The sequence below is a fragment of the Jaculus jaculus genome, chromosome 10, assembly GCF_020740685.1.
Source record: "Jaculus jaculus isolate mJacJac1 chromosome 10, mJacJac1.mat.Y.cur, whole genome shotgun sequence".
Taxonomy (NCBI): Eukaryota; Metazoa; Chordata; class Mammalia; order Rodentia; family Dipodidae; genus Jaculus; species Jaculus jaculus.
Window position 1 is genome coordinate 101,569,146 of NC_059111.1, and position 18,555 is coordinate 101,587,700.

Here is an 18,555-nt window from a genome sequence, read left to right on the forward strand (position 1 = left end):
TCCTTGCCACTGCATAGACAGCTCCTTCACTTAGTCATAACTTACCCTGCCCTGGAGACGAGTGCACTTTGTCACTTCCAGAAGTCACTGTCTCTTCCCAGCCCTCCCCGCATGATGACCTATGGTCTGTTTGCTTCCCCAGTCCCCCAGCAGACCGAGAATTTTAGAGGACAGGCCCATGTCTTCTGTTTCCTTCACATCAACAGAGAGTACCTAATTCACAGTGGACTGCACGGACAGCAAGCCCGTCCTGTTTTACTCGGTGGGGGTACCTGGCGGGCCTCCAGGTCCTCCTCTCACGAGAACCTCCACTGCACCCTTGGGAGTTCAAGACGGAGCACGTGCACGCACTCCAGCAGAAGTGGCAGAGTTTGGTACCTGAGTTTGTCGGCAATGAAGATAACCCTTCTTTCCAGAAGCAGGGAGGCAAAGACACAGAGCAAGTGGCGGACGCTGAGGGAGGAGAAGAGAGACTCAAAGTCCACGTGTTCGAGCCGGGAGTCTAGCGGGCGACACAGCTCGATCACCTGCCGGGAAATAGGAGCAGCTAGGACCGCGGGCCACCCACCCAGCAGGCCTCCCTGGGCAGGGCGGTCCCTGGGGCTCTGAGGTCCTTGGCTGGCAGGGGTAACCCGTTGGCAAGGAAAAAGAAGAGGAAAAAAAGGGTATGTGTGTGTATGTGTTTGGGGTGCAGATCCCAAGAGACAGGGACAAAAGGTACACCTGATAGGGAAGCAAGCGCCTAATCAACGGAGGACAGTTTGGGTGGCGATAAGGGTGGACAGTGGATGGCACAATTGATGGCCCTTGACCCACACCAGGGGCTTCCAGTGGAAGAACCTATCTGGACTCCCCACAGAGAGTTCCATGCTAAAACTGACTTAGCCTTAAGAGTCCCCTTGTGGAAACCCTCCGTCTCCCAAGGGACCATGACTGCTGGAAGGGAATCCCACATGCCTGGAGAAGGGACCAGAAAACTTCCAGCAGAACCATCCAGACTTACTCTTTCAGGGGGCATTTCCTAGCTAGCTTACCTCAGCCAAGACCAAATGCTGTCTGTGCCCCTCACCCCCTTGTAGGCTCTTGCTCTAACCAAGGCTGACCTCAAACTCACTCCGTAGCTCCAGGGTGGTCTTGAACTCCTGGGCAATCAGTCCTTCTACCTGAGACTCCCCAGTGCTGTGATTAAAGCATGCACCACCACCAAATATGCTTCCAATTGCCTTTCCCCCCACTTTTGGTTTTTCGAGGTAGGGTCTCACTCTATCTAGCCCAGGTTGACCTGAAACTCACTATATAGTTTTAAAGTGGCCTCAAGCTCACAGTGATACAAAACGTGGTACATTCATCTGGAGTTCTTTTTCAGTGGCAAGAGGCCCTGGTGTGCACATGCTCTGTCTTTCTCTCACTCAAATAATTAAAATTAAAAATAAAGCTGGGTGTGGTGGCACATGCCTTTAATCCCAGCACTCCGGAGGCAAAGGTAGGAGGATCACCGTGAGTTCAAAGCCACCCTGAGACTACATAGTGAATTCCAGGTCAGCCTGATCTATAGTGAGACCCTACCTCGAAAAACCAAAAAATAAAAATTAAAATAAATAATAAATAAAAACAAACAACAACAACAAAAAAACAAGAAACCAAAACAAAACAGTGCTGGGTGTCCTGGCGCATGCCTTCAATCCCAGCACTTGAGAGGCAGGGGGGGTAGGAGGATCGCCATGAGTTTTAGACCAGCCTGGGACTACAGAGTGAGTTCCAGGTCAGCCCGGGCTACAGTGAGACCCTACCTTGAAAAAGCAAAACAAAACAAAACAAAACAAGCTGGGGGTGGTGGCACATGCCTTTAATCCCAGCACTTGGGAGACTGAGGTAGGAGGATAGCTGTGAGTTCAAGGCCACCTTGAGACTCCATAGTGAAGTCTAGGTCAGCCTGGGCTAGAGTGAGATCCTACCTTGAAAAATTAAAAAAACAGCCCCCCCCCCAAACTTCATCATATCTCAGCCTCATCAAGGAAGGGACATGCTGTGGCGTAGGATGAATAAAAAGCAGTACTTGAGCTAGGCAACTTTGTAAGGTGCTGTCTCAAATTAAAAAGTAAAAAAAAAAAAAAAAAAAAAAGCAGTAGCTGAGCTGGTCTTCTCTGAAAATAATCTGTTTCATATTACAAAGTTAGTGGTGAAGCCGGCCCAGCATATGGATAAGTACAGTTAAGATCTATGAATGGCTGACCTCACAGTGCCTGACACTACCTACACAAGACCATCATAATAGGAGGAAAAGATCATGACATCAAGATAAAAGAGAGACTCACTGAGATGGGGAGGGGTATGATGGAGAATGGAGTTTCAAAGAGGAAAGTGAGGGGAGGGAAGGCATTACCATAGGACATTTTTTATATTCACGAAAGTTGTTAATAAAAAAAAAATTTGAAAAGAAAAAAAGGTATGTGCCACCAAAAACAAACAAACAAACAAACTATGAATGGAAAGCCAGGCGTGGTGGTGCACGCCTTTAATCCCAGCACCCGGGAGGCAGAGGTAGGAGGATCACCATGAATTCGAGGCCACCCTGAGATGACATAGTGCATTCCAGGTCAGCCTGGGCTACAGGGAGACCCTACCTTGAAAAATCAAAACAACAATAACAAAGAACCCCAAAAAGATCTATGACTGGCGATGGGCTGGGCGATCGTTTCACGTCCCTAAGCTGTGAGGCCAACATCATGCAGTGAAGCCCCGTGAGGAGCAGATGGGCTGGACTGAAGGTGGACCTCATGGGGGGTGATCTGGGGTCACCTAAGGAGTGGGGTGGACACCAGTGAATTGGACGGTCCAATGAAGGCCAGTCCCTCTGGCCACAGGAGGAAAGGAATCTGACAGCTTACCTCAGTCCCTGAGCCTGGCAGGAAGTTCTTGACAATGATGGTTTTGCCCAGGGCTGGGAATGGAGCTTCCATGACACTCCTCATGAGGGGCTGCACCAAGGCTGGAGAGATGCCTCGTCTTTTTTCCACCTCATCCAAGATCTGCCAGGGTCAGAAAAGCGGCTCAGTTAATCTGCAGTCAGGGGAGGAGCGGCCTGCCATGGTGACATGATGGGGAAGAAAGCTTTGCAGTTCTCATCAGTCAGGGGCTTCTGACTCTCCGTGTGACTTTACCACGTGACTCTGTCCTTCATACTGCTAACAGGGTAAAGTTACAGAACCTCTGACTTTAGTTTGGTTTATCACGTGACTTACTAATGCATTCTTTTTTCCCTCCCTCTGGTCTTGGGGATCAAACACAGGGTTTTTGTGTTTTGTGCATGCAAGGGACTGAGTTACTCCCAAACTTTAACACCTACTTTTTTCTTTTAATTTTTAAAAAATTATTATTTTTATTTATTTGAGACAGAGAGAGAGACAGAGAGAGAGAGAATGGGCATGCCAGGGCTTCTAGCTGCTGCAAACAAACTCCAGATGTATGTGCCACCTTGTGCATTTGGCTTACATGGGTCCTGGGGAACTGAACCTGGGTCCTAGGTTTGTAGACCTTAACTGCTAAGCCATCTCTCCAGCCCAGTTTTTTTTTTTAGATGTTATCACATGTATCTCAGGCTGACCTCAAATTTTCTTTTTTAATTAATTAGTTTTTATTTTACTTTTCTAAATTTAAATTTATTTATTTATTTGAGAGAGAGAGACAGAGAGAGATAGAGAGTGGGAGAATGGGCATGCCAAGGCCTCTAGCCATTGCAAATGAACTCCAGATACATGCCCCAGCTTGTACATTTGGCTTATGTAGGTCCTGGGGAATCAAACCTGGGCCCTGTGGCTTCACAGGCAAATGCCTTAACCATGAAGCTATTTCTCCAGCCCAAATAAAATATCTTTTAAAAGAAACAAAGGGCAGATACAATGTATTAAGTGGTGTGGAAGCACATGCCCGAATTCCCAGTGCATGGGAAATTGAGGCAGAAGGAATGCCTTGATGTCAGCCTGGGTTACATAATGAGACCTCCATCTCAAAAACAAACACTTTCCCCAAGCATTGACAAGGCAGTTGAGAAATTATAAATCGAATAGACTCTGCTTGTAGGAATATAAAATAGTCAAGTCACTTGGGAAAACAGTCTGCAGTTCTTCAAAATCAGAGTTTACCATATGACCCAGAACATACCCAAGAAATGAAAACAGATGTTTACATAGAAATATCTATGTCAGCCGGGAGTGGTGGTACACGCCTTTAATCCTAGCACTCAGGAGACAAGGGGGGTGGGGGAGGATTGCCTTGAGTTTAAGGCCACCCTGAGACTACATAGTGAATTCTAGGTCAGCCTGAGCTACAGTGAGACCCTACCTCGAAAAAAACAAAAATAAAATATCTATGTGAACCAGGCGTGGTGGCACTCGGGAGGCAGAGATAGGAGGATCTCTGTGAGTTTGAGACCACCTTAAGAATACATACTGAATTCCAGGTCAACCTGGGCTAGAGAGTGAGACCCTACCTTTAAAAAAAAAAAAAAAAGTAAAGCCGAGCGTGGTAGCGCACGCCTTTAATCCCAGCACTCGGGCGGCAGAGGTAAGAGGATTGCCGTGAGTTCGAGACCACCCTGAGACTACATAGTGAATTCCAGGTCAGCCTGGGCTAGAGTGAGGACCTACCTCGAAAAACCAAAAAAAAAAAAAAAAAAAAAAAAAGTAAAACACTTCAGTAATAACAATAATTTATCAATAGTGAATAAAAGTAAAACACTTGAATATTCTGATATTCTGGAAGACTCCTCTGCCCCTTCCTCTTTCCTTCAACTCATTTCTTCCACTTTGTTTTTCTTTTTTTTAATTTATTATTTATTAGAAAGAGAGAATGGGCATGCTAGGGCTTCAAGCTACTGCAAAGGAACTCCAGACGCATGTGCCACCATGTGCATCTGGCTTACATGGGTCCTGGAGAACTGAACCTGGGTCCTTAGGCTTCACAGGCAAGTGTCTTAACCGCTAAGCCATCTCTCCAGCCCTATTTTTTTTTTTAATTCTGTTTATTTTTATTTGAGAGCGACAGATGGAGAGAGAAAGGCACAGAGAGAGAGAGAGAGACAGAATGGGCGCGCCAGGGCCTCCAGCCACTGCAAACGAACTCCAGATGCGTGCGCCCCCTTGTACATCTGGCTAACGTGGGTCCTGGGGAATTGAGCCTCGAATCGGGGTCCTTAGGCTTCACAGGCAAGCGCTTAACCGCTAAGCCATCTCTCCAGCCACCTATTTTTCTCTTTTAGACAGGGTCTCTCTGTACACCTCAGGCTGGCCTTGAACTAGGGACCCTCCCACTTCAGCCTCCTAAGTGCCGAGAGAGATTACAAGCATGAGCCACCACGACTGGTTCCTGTCTCCTACCTTCTGGCCTGGCCCTTCATCAGCTAATTTCCTGAACTGATGAGGACAGAAAGGAGAGGGTGATGGGGTGGGTGTGAGGAAATGGGAGGGAAGTGTGTGTCTTCCTGGGGCCTTGTCTTGCTTTCTCCGTGTTCTCTGGTCAAGTTCTCACCTTGGAGAAGAGGCTGAAGCATCCCAGGCGACTCACAATGCAGTAGACTTCGGGGAGACGCTTCCCTTTGCCTCCAGGCTTAGTGGAGAGAAACATGTTAGAGAGCCAGCCTTAGGGAAGGAAAGTACACCCGCCCTGAAATGCTTTTTTTTTTGAAGGCAGGACATCTGCCTTGCTTCTTAATCTCTCTTTTTTTAAAAAATATTTTATTTATTTATTTGAGAGACAGAGACAGATGAAGAGGCAGAGAGAAAGAGAGAATGGGCGCGCCAGGGCCTCCAGCCACTGCAGACAAACTCCAGACACATGCGCCCTCTTGTCCATCTGGTTTATGTGGGTCCTGGGGAATTGAACCTGGGTCCTTAGGCTTTGCAGGCAAGTGCCTTAATTGCTAAGCCATCTCTCTAGACCTGTTTTTTGTTTTTTTTGTTTTTTTTTGTTTTTTCGAGGCAGGGTCTCTGGCTCAGGCTGACCTGGAATTCACTAATTCACTATGTAGTCTCAGGGTGGCCTAGAACTCACAGCGATCCTCCTACCTCTGCCTCCCGAGTGCTGGGATTAAAGGCGTGCGCCACCACGCCCGGCTTTGTTTTTTGTTTTTAATAGATTTTATTTATTTATTTGAGAAAGAAGAGAGAAAAAGAAACAGATAGAGAGAGGCTTCCAGCCACTGCAAATGAACTCCAGACGCATGTGCCTCCTTGTGCATCTGGCTAACGTGGGTCCTGAGAAATTGAATCAGGGTCCTTAGGCTTCATAGGCAAATGCCTTAACTGCTAAGCCATTTTTTCAGCCCAGCTTTATTATTATTATTTACTTATTTATTTGCAAGGAGACAGAGAAAGAGCAAGAGAGAATGAATGGGCATGCCAGGACCTCTAGCCAGTGTAAACAACAAACTCTAGATGCATTCATCACTTTACGTATCTGGCTTTTCTTCCTTTCCTTCCTCCTTCCCTTCCTCCTCTCTTCCCTTTTCTTTCCCTCCCTCCCTCTCCCCTCCCTCCCTCCCTCCCTCCCTCCCTCCCTCCCTTCCTTCCTGTTTGTGGAGTGGGGTCTCACTCAAGCCCAGGCTGACCTGGAACTCACTCTCTCACATAGGCAGTCACAGGTATGTGCCACCATTTCTGGCTTTCTTTGTGTTTCTAATCCCCCGGTTAACCCACCACTCCAGTTGTTCCTTTCCCTAGCAGATGGTCCAACCTTTTGACATTGTGACATGATGTGGTCATCTACAAAGTTCATACTCCAAACTGTGCAAGCAAGTTACAAAAACAAAAAACAAAAAACAAAAAAAAAAAACAACAAAAATAACGTCTTGGAGAGATGGCTCAGTGGATAAGGCACTTGTTGCTTTTTAGCAGGACCTGAGTTGGTATCCTCACACCCCACATAAAATCTGGAAGCTATGGTGGGCTTCTGTTATTCCAGCGTGCCTACTCTGAGAAGAGGCAGAGGCAGGAGAATTTCCCAGAAGCTTGTCAATGGAGCAGTAAGTAATGAGAGACGCTGACTCAAAATAAGACTACACAGTGACTTCCAGGTCAACCTGGGCTAGAATGAGACCCTACATTGAAAAACAAAACCAAAAAGACAAAAAGCCTAAAAGTCTTACAATGTTTTAATTGTGTTTACCCTTTTGTGTTGGGCTATATCTTGGCTAGCCCTGGGTCCCTGGGTCCCATGCATGCAAGCCACAGTCTAGAGCACAGGGTGAAATCAGAGTCTCAAGAAAGGCTGAGCTGGCTCTCCAGGGCGCTGTGGCCGACTGAAAGCCAGAACATACTAACCAGCAATCTTCTACAATAACCGAACCTTCTGCTCCCGTCTTCGCCAGTCAGTACGAAGGAGAAAGTTTCACTGTGGTTGGGAAAACACACGTGTTACAAGGCACAGCCAAGCCAGACGCACATCCCTACTGCCCAAGGGGCAGCTCCCTGCCCTGCTTGTCCATCCCTCTGGTCACCTCAAGCTCCAGAGTTAATGTCAGGACAGAAGGGATCTAAAATGGCACATGTCATATAAGAGAAAACGAGGGGTCTGCACCCTGAGCTGTCCTCTGGTCCTATTGCCCAGCAGACTTGGGACGTAAGCTCAGCTGTCATTCGCTACTGTGGCCCAGGACAAGGGAGACGGATGGGGTGTTCTCTCAGCCTGATGTAGGGTGTGACTCAGGGGGAAGCTCAGGAGAGCATAATTCTGAGCCTCCGTCAGGACTGGCCTAGCTGTGGCTCTCTTAGGGCATGGTCTGAAGATTGCTGGGCCAACTTCACAGGAGGCCTGGTGAATGCCTACTTAGGAAGGTGCCTTTCATCAGGGAAGCTTTAAGACCCGCCCAGGGGAAATCGCTACTCTGGAGCCTATCGGGATTGCTGCCATCAATGACACCCTGTCTACTTCCAGCCTTAGCCTTCAGGGGTAGAGGGAGGGAAACGCAGCTCATACCTGGTAAACTGCTGGACGGGAGCCCAATCCTTGGCATCAGGGAAGCAGAACTGAGGAATAGCCTTCAGCTGGTCCTCAGCTTCCCTCATGAACTTGAAAGACCTTTCCAACTACAGGGAGAAAGGTGGGAGACGGTCACCGAATAAACCCCACAGACACAGCGTGACTGGCTGTCTCCTTTTCCTCGGCTGTGACTGTCTCTGTAGTTCCTCCCTTTGGGAAGTGGTCTGCAGTTTAGTCTAGGGGCGGGGGCTACTTTTCCCTGAGATAGTACAAACTTAGGGGGAAGTCAGGAGAAAGAAGTCTGCTTTGGAGAAATTTTCTCTATGCTTAATATTAATAATATGCTGGTTAGTATGGAGAAGTCACCATAGCAATCCTTTACAAGTGGGAGGCTTTGAGGGTATGGGAGGCTTTGTGGGCATGGGAGGCAGACTCACATCCCTCTTCCAATCTCTGAACGTGGTGATGCTCGTACCAGTACCGATACCCCCACAGCAAAAATTACACTACACCGAGATCAACTAGCCCCAGAGAGTCAGTGAGTCTCTCTCATTTCAGAGAGGAGGAACCACACCCTGGCACGGGAGGTGATTTATCCTGGCCCCAGCTGCTGTCAGAATGTGGAAGGACCATGGCCACAAGCACGAGCACTCGGGATAGAACCTCATTCACTGCAGGCTGGAAGAATGTTTTAACATGTTAGGGACCAGAGAGAGTTAAGATCGGATTTATACATCATATTGAAGTCATGAAGGCTGGGGGTGGTGGCGTATGTCTGTAATTCCAGCCCTTGGGAGGTGGAGACAGGAGGTCAAGGCCATCCTCAACATCACAGTAACTTCGAGGCCAGCCTGGGCTACATGAGCCCCTGTCTTTAAAAACAATAGCAGTAGCTGGGTGTGGTGGCCCACCCCTTTAATTCCAGCACTCAAGAGGATGAGGTAGGAGGATCACTGTGAGTTCTAGGCCAGCTTGGAGCTACAAAGTTTCAGGTCAGCCTAGGCTAGAATGAGATCCTACCTAAAAACAAAACAAAACAAAACAAAAAAACCCAAGCCAAAACCAGTAATATAAAAAAAAATCTGGGGCTGGAGAGATGGTTCAGTGATGAAGGCATTTACCTGCAAAGTCTAATGACCCAGGTTCAATTCTCCAGTACCCACATAAAGCCAGATGCACAAAGTGGTGCATGCATCTGGAGTTTGTTTACAGCAGCTAGAGGCCCTGGCACATCCATGCTCTTCTGTATGTCTGTCTGTCTGTCTCTCTCTCTGTGTCTCTCTGCTTGCACATCAATAAATTTTTAAAAAATATTTTTATTTATTTATTTGCAAGCCGGGCGTGGTGGCGCATGCCTTTAATCCCAGCACTCGGGAGGCAGAGGTAGGAGGATCGCCGTGAGTTCAAGGCCACCCTGAGACTACAGAGTTAATTCCAGGTCAGCCTGGACCAGAGTGAGACCCTACCTCGAAAAACCAAAAAAAAAAAAAAAAAAAAAAAAAAAAGGGCTGGAGAGATGGCTTAGCAGTTAAGCGCTTGCCTGTGAAGCCTAAGGACCCCGGTTCGAGGCTCGGTTCCCCAGGTCCCACGTTAGCCAGATGCACAAGGGGGCGCACGTGTCTGGAATTCGTTTGCAGAGGCTGGAAGCCCTGGCGCGCCCATTCTCTCTCTCTCTCCCTCTATCTGTCTTTCTCTCTGTGTCTGTCTCTCTCAAATAAATAAATAAATAAATAAATAAAATTAAAAAAAAAACATAAAAAAAATATTTTTATTTATTTATTTGCAAGGAAAGAGAGAAAGAGGGAATGGGTGTGTCAGGGCCCTAACCACTGCAAATGAGTTCCAGACGCATGCACCTCTTGTGCATCTGGCTTTACGTGGGTACTGGGAAATCAAACCCTGGTCATTAGGCATTGCAGGCAAGCGCCTTAACTGTTGAGCTATCTCTCCAGAACAATAAAAATATTTTTTAGGGGACTGGAGAGATGGCTTAGTGGTTAAGGCATTTGCTTGCAAAGCCAAAGGATCCTGGTTCGACTCTTCAGGATCCACGTTAGCCAGATGCACAAGGGGGTGCACACATTTGGAGTTCGTTTGCAGTGGCTGGAGGCCTTGGCGCGCCCATTCTCTCTCTCAAATAAATAAATAATAAGAGCCAGGCGTAGTGGCACACACCTTTAATCCCAGCACTTGGGAGGCAGAGGTAGGAGGATTGCTGAGAGTTCGAGGCCACCCTGAGACTACATAGTAAATTCCAGGTCAGCCTGAGGCAGAGTGAGATCCTACCTAGGAAACCCCCCACAAAATAAAAATAAATAAATAAATAAAAATAATAAAATAAATTAAAAAAAAAAAGTAATCTGCTGGGTGTGGACGCACGCCTTTAATCCCAGCATTCGGGAGGCAGAGGTAGGAGGATTGCTGTGAGTTCGAGGCCACCCTGAGACTCCATAGTGAATTCCAGGTCAGCCTGGGCTAGAGTGAGACCCTACCTCGAAAAACAAAAACAAAATAAACAACAACAACAAAAAAATTAATCTGTATAAAGCCAGATGTGGTGGCACATGCCAGCCTTTAATCCCAGCACTTGGGAGGCAGAGGTAGAAGGACCGCCATGAATTCGAGGTCACCCTGAGACTACAAAGTGAACTCCATGTCAGGTCTGGGCCAGTGTGAGACACTACCTCGAAAAACCAAAAACCAAAACAAACAACAACAACAAAATCTGTATAGAGTTTGGGCATGAGTTTCAGGCCAATCTGTGTTACAGAGTGAATTCCAGGTCAGCTGCCTGGGCTAGAGTAAGACCTTGCCTCAAAAAAAAAAATAAAGGAAGATCCTTTTACAAAACACAAATCTGCGCAAGAAACCCTAGCAACAAGATACGTTTCCAGCAAGCAAATGGGTTTTAAAGGAGTCCCTCCATCTTACACACTGGGGTATTACATAGTTAGAAAAATATTTCAGAATTTTCATTACATATGTTTATAGTTAACAAAACAGGACAGGGAACATGATACAAGAATCATACAATGATCACAGGAAAAAGAGAAAAGGAAATATGCCATGAGAACAGGCTAGAAGAAAAAGACAACAAAACGCTAACAGCGAAGATCTCTGTGTGGCAGGATTATGGGTAATGTTTTAAACATTTAAATATTTAAATATGTCTGGGTTAGGGAGATGGCTCAGCAGTGGAAGGTGAGTTCTTGCAAAGCTGGCTGGCCCACGTGTGATTCGTCAGTGTCTATGCAAAACTACAGGCACAAAATGACATGCATCTGCAGCAGCAAAAAGTCCTGGTGTGCACTCACTCTCTCTACTTGCAATTAAATAAATAATATTTTAAAATAAATAAGGCCAAGCCAGGCGTGGTGGCGCACACCTTTAATCCCAGCCCTCGAGTGGCAAAGGCAGGAGGATCGCTGTGAGTTCGAGGCCACCCTGAGACTATATAGTGAATTCCAGGTCAGTCTGGGCTAGAGTGAGACCCTACCTTGAAAAACAAAAATAAATAAATAATAAGAATATGTATTTCTGGATTAGTGCCCTCTTCAATAGTGCCTTGGTAACTTTCCACTAATAAAAGGTTTTCATGTGGGAGTCCAGGAGTCTAGAGGCTCCAGGCATTCAGCAGTTCTGAGGATTTGTTAATTAACTGATTCATGTCTTAATGCCTTTATTCCTGGAACCCCAACTAAGTGTTACAATGTGCACAGCAGCCAGCGTGTTAGGCCCTGAGGACAAAAGGGGATAACAGAATAGTCCTCCAAAGTACCTTGGAGCCGGGCGTGGTGGCACACGCCTTTAATCCCAGCACTTGGGAGGCAGAGGTTGGAGGATCGCTGTGAGTTCAAGGCCACCCTGAGACTCCATAGTGAATTCCTGGTCAGCCTGGGCTAGAGTGAGACCCTACCTTGAAAAACTAAAAAAAAAAAAAAAAAAAATTAAGTACCTTGGAGACTAATGTATGGTTCTCAACTGTGTTGTGAGCTGGTCTGAATCTCCCTTGTCCATGGAGTAAGCAGCCTATAAACTGGACAAAGCGGGGCGTGGTGGCAATTCCAGCACTTGGGAGGCAGAAGGAAGGAGGTTCACCGTGAGTTCAAGGCCACCCATATTGAGTTCTAGGTCAGCCTGGGCTAGAGTAAGACCCTACCTCAAAACAGGCAAAAAAAAAAAAAAAAAAAAAAAATTGGACAAACTCACAGAGTGGGCTTCTCAGGGATCATCCATTAGACTTGTGGCAGCTGGAGGGGGAGGAAGAGGAGGAGTGAGTGCCAACGTGGAGGGTTTGTTTCTATTCACGTCACTGGGTCCTGAACTTCAAGGATGGGTCTTAACAGCTGAGGAGGTCCTAAGTGACAGGGTGAGAGAAAGCTGGCTGGAAAAGACAGAGGCGGGGTACAGGACAGGCGAGGTCCAGCTTTGGTAGGCTCCTGCAAGACGTAACCTCATCCGACTGTGAATTCCTTGAGGACAGGAGACCATTTTTCTTTAAGTAATTTATGTATTTTGAGAAAGAGAGAAAATATAAATGAATGCACCAGAGCCTCCAGCCTCTGCAAACAAACTACAGATTTATGCACCCCCTTGGCTTACGTGGGGGGGTCCTCTGGCTTTGCAGGCAAGCACCTTAACCACTAAGCCATCTCTCCAGCCCCCTTCCCACCTTTTTTTCCTTAATTCTTTTTTTTTTGGCTTTTTCGAGGTAGGGTCTCACTCTAGCTCAGGCTGACCTGGAATTCACCATGTAGTCTCAGGGTGGCCTTGAACTCATGGTGATCCTTCTACCGCTGCCTCCCAAGCGCTAGGATTAAAGATGTGCACTACCACACCTGCTCCAGCCCATTTAAATATATATGTATATATATTTTATTTATTTATTTGAGGCAGAGAGAGAATGAGTGTGTCAGGGTCTCCAGCCATCAGAAAGAAATTTGAGACGCATGTATCTCCTTGAGTATTTCGTTTACGTGGGTCCCGGGAAATTGAACCAGGGTCCTTTGGCTTTGCAGGCAGACAACCTTAACCACTAAGCCATGTCTCTAGCTGCCCCCCTTTTTTTGTTTGTTTTTGAGATAGGGTCATACTCTATCCCACACTGACATGGAACTCCCTCTGTAGTCTCAGAAAAACATTTTCTTTCTCTCTCTCTCTCTCTTTCTTTCTTTCTTTCTTTTTTTTTTTTCAAGGTAGTGTCTCAACTCTAGTCCAGGCTGACCTGGAATTCACTATGTACTCTGAGTGACCTAGAACTCATAGTGATCCTCCTACCTCCCGAGTACTGGGATTAAAGGTGTGTGCTACCTTTGGCCGGCTTCCAGAAAAACATTTTTAAAGCCAGGTGTGGAGGTATATACCTTTAGTCCCAGCACCTGGGAGACAGAAGTAGGTGGACCGCTGTGAGTCTGAGGCAAGCCTGAGACTACAGAGTGAGTTTCAGGTCAGCTTGAGCTAGAGTGAGACCGTGCCTTGAAAAAAGCAAAACAACAACAAAACCAGGAGAGGACAGACAGCATAATGACCATAGGGAGGGAGAAAGTTTTTTTTTAAACTTTTAATTGTATTTTATTTGGAGAGAGAGAGAAAGAAAGAGGAAGGCAGGTAGGTAGGTAGATAGATAGATAGAATGGGCCTCTAGCTAGCCCAAATGAGCTCCAGACACATGTGCCACCTTGTACATCTGGCTTACGTGGATACTGGGGAATCGAACCTGGGTCCTTTGGCTTTGCAGGCAAGCACCTTAACCACTAAGTCATCTCTTCAGCACCCCCCCCTGTTTTTTTTAGATAGATAGATAGATAGATAGATAGATAGATAGATAAATAGATAGAGAAAATTGGTGTGCCAGGGCCTCAGCTACAAACATAGAACTCTAGACACTTGCTCCACCTAGTGGGCACCTTGCACTTGCCTCACCTTTGAGCATCTGGCTTTCGTGGGATCTGGAGAGTTGAACATGGGTCCTTAGTCCTTAGGCTTTGTAGGCAAGCGCTTTGACTGCTAAGCCATCTCTCCAGCCCTTTTTGTTTTGTTTTGATGTTTGAGGTAGTGTCTCACTTTAGCCCAGGCTGACCTGGAATTCACTGAGTCTCAGAGTGGCCTCAACCTTGTGGTAATCCTTCTACCTCTGCCTCTGAAATGCTAGGATTAAAGGTATGTGCCAGCACGCCCAGCTATGTAGAAAGTTTATTTTATTTTATTTTTTATTTAAGGGCTGGAGAGATGGCTTAGCAGTTAAGACACTTGCCTGCAAAGCCAAAAGACCCTGGTTCAATTCCCCAGGACCCGCTTAAGCCAGATGCACAAGGTGACACATGGATCTGGAGTTCATCTGCAATGGCTAGGGGCCCTGGTATACCCATTTTCTATTTATCTGTCTCCTTCTCTCTTTCACAAATCAATACATTTTTTAAAAGAAAGTTTTTTTTTTTAAGTTTCATTTTTTGTGTGTGTGCGTGTGCATGAGTGTTTTCATGTGTGCGGGAGCACTTGTGTGTGCATGTGTACGTGTGAGAGGGCATACTATCTACTTTTTAAAAAGTATTTTATTTATTTATTCATTTGACAGAGAAAGAGGGAGACAGAGAGAGAAAGAGAAAGAGAGAATGGGGGAGCCAGGGCCTCCATCCACTGCAAATGAACACCAGACGCATGTGCCCCCTTGGGTATCTGGCTAACGTGGGTCCTGGGGAATCGAACCTGGGTCCTTTGGCTTTGCAGGCAAGTGCCTTAATCACCAAGCCATTCCTCCAGCCCCCACTTTTTTTCAAGGTAGGGTTTCACTCAACCCCAGGCTGACCTGGAATTCACTACAGAGTCTCAGGGTGGCCTTGAACTCACAGTGATTCTTCTATCTCTGCCTCCCGTGTGCTGGGACTAAAGGCATGTGCCACCATGTCCGCATATTTTAATTTTTTTATTTGAGAGAGAAAGAGAGAGAGAAAGAGGAAGAGAGAGGGAATGGATGTACTAGAGCATCTAGCCACTGCAAATGAACTCCAGACCCATGCGCCACTTTATATCTGGCTCACGTGGGTCCTGGCGAATCGAACCTGGGTCCTTTGGCTTTGTAGGCAAGCGCCTTGTCTGCTAAGCTATCTCTCCAGCACAGCAGTAGGTTTTTCATACGTTAGACACTCCTTTAAGCTCATTTTGAAGATTATAGATTCTAGGTTCTACTCCAGACACCTCCCTGAAATCCACGAATCCCATCAAATCATGGCCAGGATGCTCCAATCACGACTGGCCTCCAAGTACCTTGAGAGGGAACTGCTGGGTGAGTTCTGGTACGTAGGCAGCCCCAGCCTGCTTCCTGTGCAGAGATACGACCACAAAGTATTCAAAGAGCTGCCTCTCCTGGTACTCGGTGAGCTCCCGATCAAGCGGTGAGTAACGAGGGGCCTGCTTCAAACGTGACTTCACGTTAACCAAGCGCCGGCTGTGAGCTTTGGGAAAAGAGATAGATAGATTAAGGGGGGGGGGGGGCATGGACCTAACATGACTCATTTGTCAGTGTGAAACTTCTCAGTACTGGATCGGTTATGTAATTTTCAGCTGCGATACCTTTTAAATCCCCAAAGTCTTTCCTTATCTTACAAATTAGCAGAAAACTCGTTCTTTAGGCTTTTTGCCCAACTCAGGTAGAAGCACCATTCATTCACAGGCTAGCTGGCCAAGCAAGGCAACAGCGGGTCTTGGGGCTCAGGGCTTGGCCAGAGTTTTGCTGTTGGGTCTTGAGGCAGAGACTACACAGGCCTATCTCCATCTGTCTTCGGGACAAGGACTCTCACTCCTCCCTCACTCGTTACCGTCATCTCTCAGTTTGTGTGATGTGACAAAGTCCAGATCACGGAGCTTCTGGACCTGGAGCTCTGTAAACATCCTGCGTGACCCCGCCAGAGCCCCCGCTGCCTCGGGATCTCCCCCCTCCCTCCCCGCACCCCCCGCCTCTCCCGCAAATGCTCCGCGGAGGGAAAAGGTGGGCCAGGGAGCAAGTGGGTGCTGAAAGTGAACGGGGCTGGGGCCACCGTGTGGAAAAGGCTTGTCGCCTCGCTCGGCACCCTGGATTTTCTTTCTTCTAACGCTGGGTCTGAGAAACCTCAGAAAACTCACTCAAGCTTGGTCCTGCATCCACTGCACGTTAGACCTGCGGGGACCAGTGATTACAAAAGCCTCCCATGGCAGAGGAGGCTGAGGCTGTAAGAGATCTGCAGCTCATGTAGCCACGGGCAACGTGGGTCCCCGTGGCAGGAAAGGATGGGGGAAGAGATGTGGGGACAGGGTGGCTGTGGTGACAGTCAATGATCTAGACCTCAGCAACCCAGCAGGGAGGTTGGAGGGATAGCAGTGTCCTGTGCTTGCCTGGTCTATTTCTGCCCACCCTTTGGACCCCAGGGTCCTCTCAATCACTCATGTCCAGCAAGCCTGAAAAAGTCATGTCTGTCCCCAATTGGTAGGAGGGAGGGAGCCATCTTTGTAGCCTCTCATATTATCTCACAGCAACTGCTCTCCTCACCTTTCAGCTTCTCCTCAGTGTCACTGTCAGACTCGCTGTTTTCGTCTGTCACTAGACCAAAATGAACAAGGCAGAAAGAGGCAGACATGAGTTCTTTGAGTACAGGAAACAGATCCCAGAATTTTAGCTTGCGGGTGGGACGGGGGAGGGGGGTGCCCGGCCGTCTCTTTAAATGGAATGCACAGACTCTGTCCAACTCAATATATTTCCAAACTGATCTGGCCCAGGGTAAGACACGGGCCTCCATGCGTGATGAACGGGGGAGGCTGCTGCCACGGCCAGGTGCGGGCACGTAGCGCTCAGCTGACTTGAACGGGGACTAGGCAGAGGGAGATGGCATGTGCCACCCAGGCTGACTTCTCCCTCCTAGGTGAGCTGAGAAACATCTGGAAGCCATTCTCTAGGAAGGACGTTTTCAGGCTCGAGGGGGTGGAGAGGGGGCACGGCCTGGCGGAGGGGACACCTTACCTTTCCCTGAGTTGCTCTCAGTGGACTGGGACAGCCTCTTCATCCGTTTCTTCCCTCTCCGGGCCTCATAAATGGCATTGATTCGTAACACTAGCTGCCAGACACCGGGGGAAGAAAAGCCAGAGTCAGTGGCCCCTTCCCCAGGTACAGCTGGGCTGCTTTCCGACAGGGCCAGGGAAAGTGGTGGGCGGGGGTGGGGGTGACACCACACTTCTCACTGCCTCACGTTTTTGTTTTTTTTTTTTTCTTTTTTAAAGAGTTATTTATTAGAGAGAGAGAGAGAGAGAGAGAGAGGGAGAGAATGGGCATGCCAGGGCCTCCAGTCTCCAGCCACTGCAAACGAACTCCAGACAAATGTGCCACCATGTGCATCTGGCTTACGTGGGACTTGGAGAATCAAACCTAGGTCTTTAGGCTTCGCAAGCAAGCTCCTTAACCGCTAAACTGTTTCTCCAGCCCCCAGCCCCCCAATGGGTTTTCCAATCATTCTTATCTTTTTAAAATTAAATTAATTTTTTTTGTTGTTGTTGTTTTGTTTTTCGAGGTAGGGTCTCACTCTAGCCCAGGCTGACGTGGAATTCACAATGTCCTCTCAGGGTGGCCTTGAACTCACAGTGATCCTCCTACCTCTGCCTCCTGAGTGCCGGGATTAAAGGCGTGCGCCACCGCGCCCGGCTCCCCAGTCCTTCTTATCTACCGCACTGTCAAGAACACAGCAGGAGGCTGTCCTCTCTGCCACATGGGGAGCTACACACCCTCACACATCCAGCTGAGACACCCAAGGGAGAGACGATTTCCTTAGCTCATGGTGTCATAGAAGTTCCCCCTCAGATGCTGTGATGTTCCTGTGGTTTAGGAAGGGGCTTTTGCTCCCAAAACAAAACAAAAGGAAGAAACAGAAAAAAAAAAAAAAAAAAAAAAAAAGAGTTCCCAGGCAGGGCCCGTTTGGTGGGAACTATTCCAAAGAACGTCCGAGCAGTCGCTGGTGGATGAGAACAGGCATCAAGTAGTTTCTGAGTCCCAGCCCCGACAGCGAGTGGGAGCTCTGCCCCTCAGCATACGCGGTGCTCCAGAGAAACCTCATTCCCTGCCTCCAGGGACGCCCACCTAGTGCGGGCACCACACGTGCGGTCCAGAAGTGGGCTGGGGTGCTTAGGCTTGTGACGCTTGCCAGGCCTTTGAGAAGGACACCCGGCCCACACGGCGTCCACTCTTTACCAGGGCCCCTGCTGCATGCACCAGCATGTTCCAGGCCAGCCTGAGCCGCGGCTGCTTGCGACATACGCTGACGTGAGCAGGTTAGCTTCAGAGGCAAAGGCGGCTCTTGCTGCCAGATGAGCGTCGGGGTGCTCTGTGTTTGTCCCTCACGTCTCTCTTTAGAAGCGGGGCCATGTGCACTTACAGACTGTGCTGCGCTGAGGCCTGCTGTCAAAGAGCACACTTTCATGACGCTTGTGGCTCAGAGCCCCACACAGAGAGGAACCCCCAAATCAATTTATCCAACACCTCATCAGTGAAGCAGACCAAAAATGAACCCAACTATTAGCTATTGCAAACGAACTCCAGCTTGGGGAAATTTTGCGGAAGAGGGG

At 48.0% G+C, this 18,555-nt stretch overlaps 1 protein-coding gene across 6 annotated transcripts in view; it reads right to left on the reverse strand.

Annotated features, from left to right (window-relative positions):
• The window catches only part of Dennd2a (DENN domain containing 2A), a 129,219-nt gene that overhangs the window by 24,523 nt on the left and 86,141 nt on the right, over nucleotides 1-18,555 (reverse strand). For all 6 annotated transcript variants that reach the window (XM_045160718.1, XM_045160715.1, XM_045160714.1 and 3 more), the window contains 8 exons: nucleotides 16,964-17,057; nucleotides 16,496-16,546; nucleotides 15,238-15,425; nucleotides 7,972-8,081; nucleotides 7,317-7,386; nucleotides 5,527-5,604; nucleotides 2,889-3,029; nucleotides 379-527 (listed from right to left, as the gene is read on the reverse strand). In XM_045160718.1, coding sequence (XP_045016653.1) covers nucleotides 379-527; nucleotides 2,889-3,029; nucleotides 5,527-5,604; nucleotides 7,317-7,386; nucleotides 7,972-8,081; nucleotides 15,238-15,425; nucleotides 16,496-16,546; nucleotides 16,964-17,057 — 881 coding nt within the window. The remainder of the gene's footprint in view (nucleotides 1-378; nucleotides 528-2,888; nucleotides 3,030-5,526; nucleotides 5,605-7,316; nucleotides 7,387-7,971; nucleotides 8,082-15,237; nucleotides 15,426-16,495; nucleotides 16,547-16,963; nucleotides 17,058-18,555) is intronic.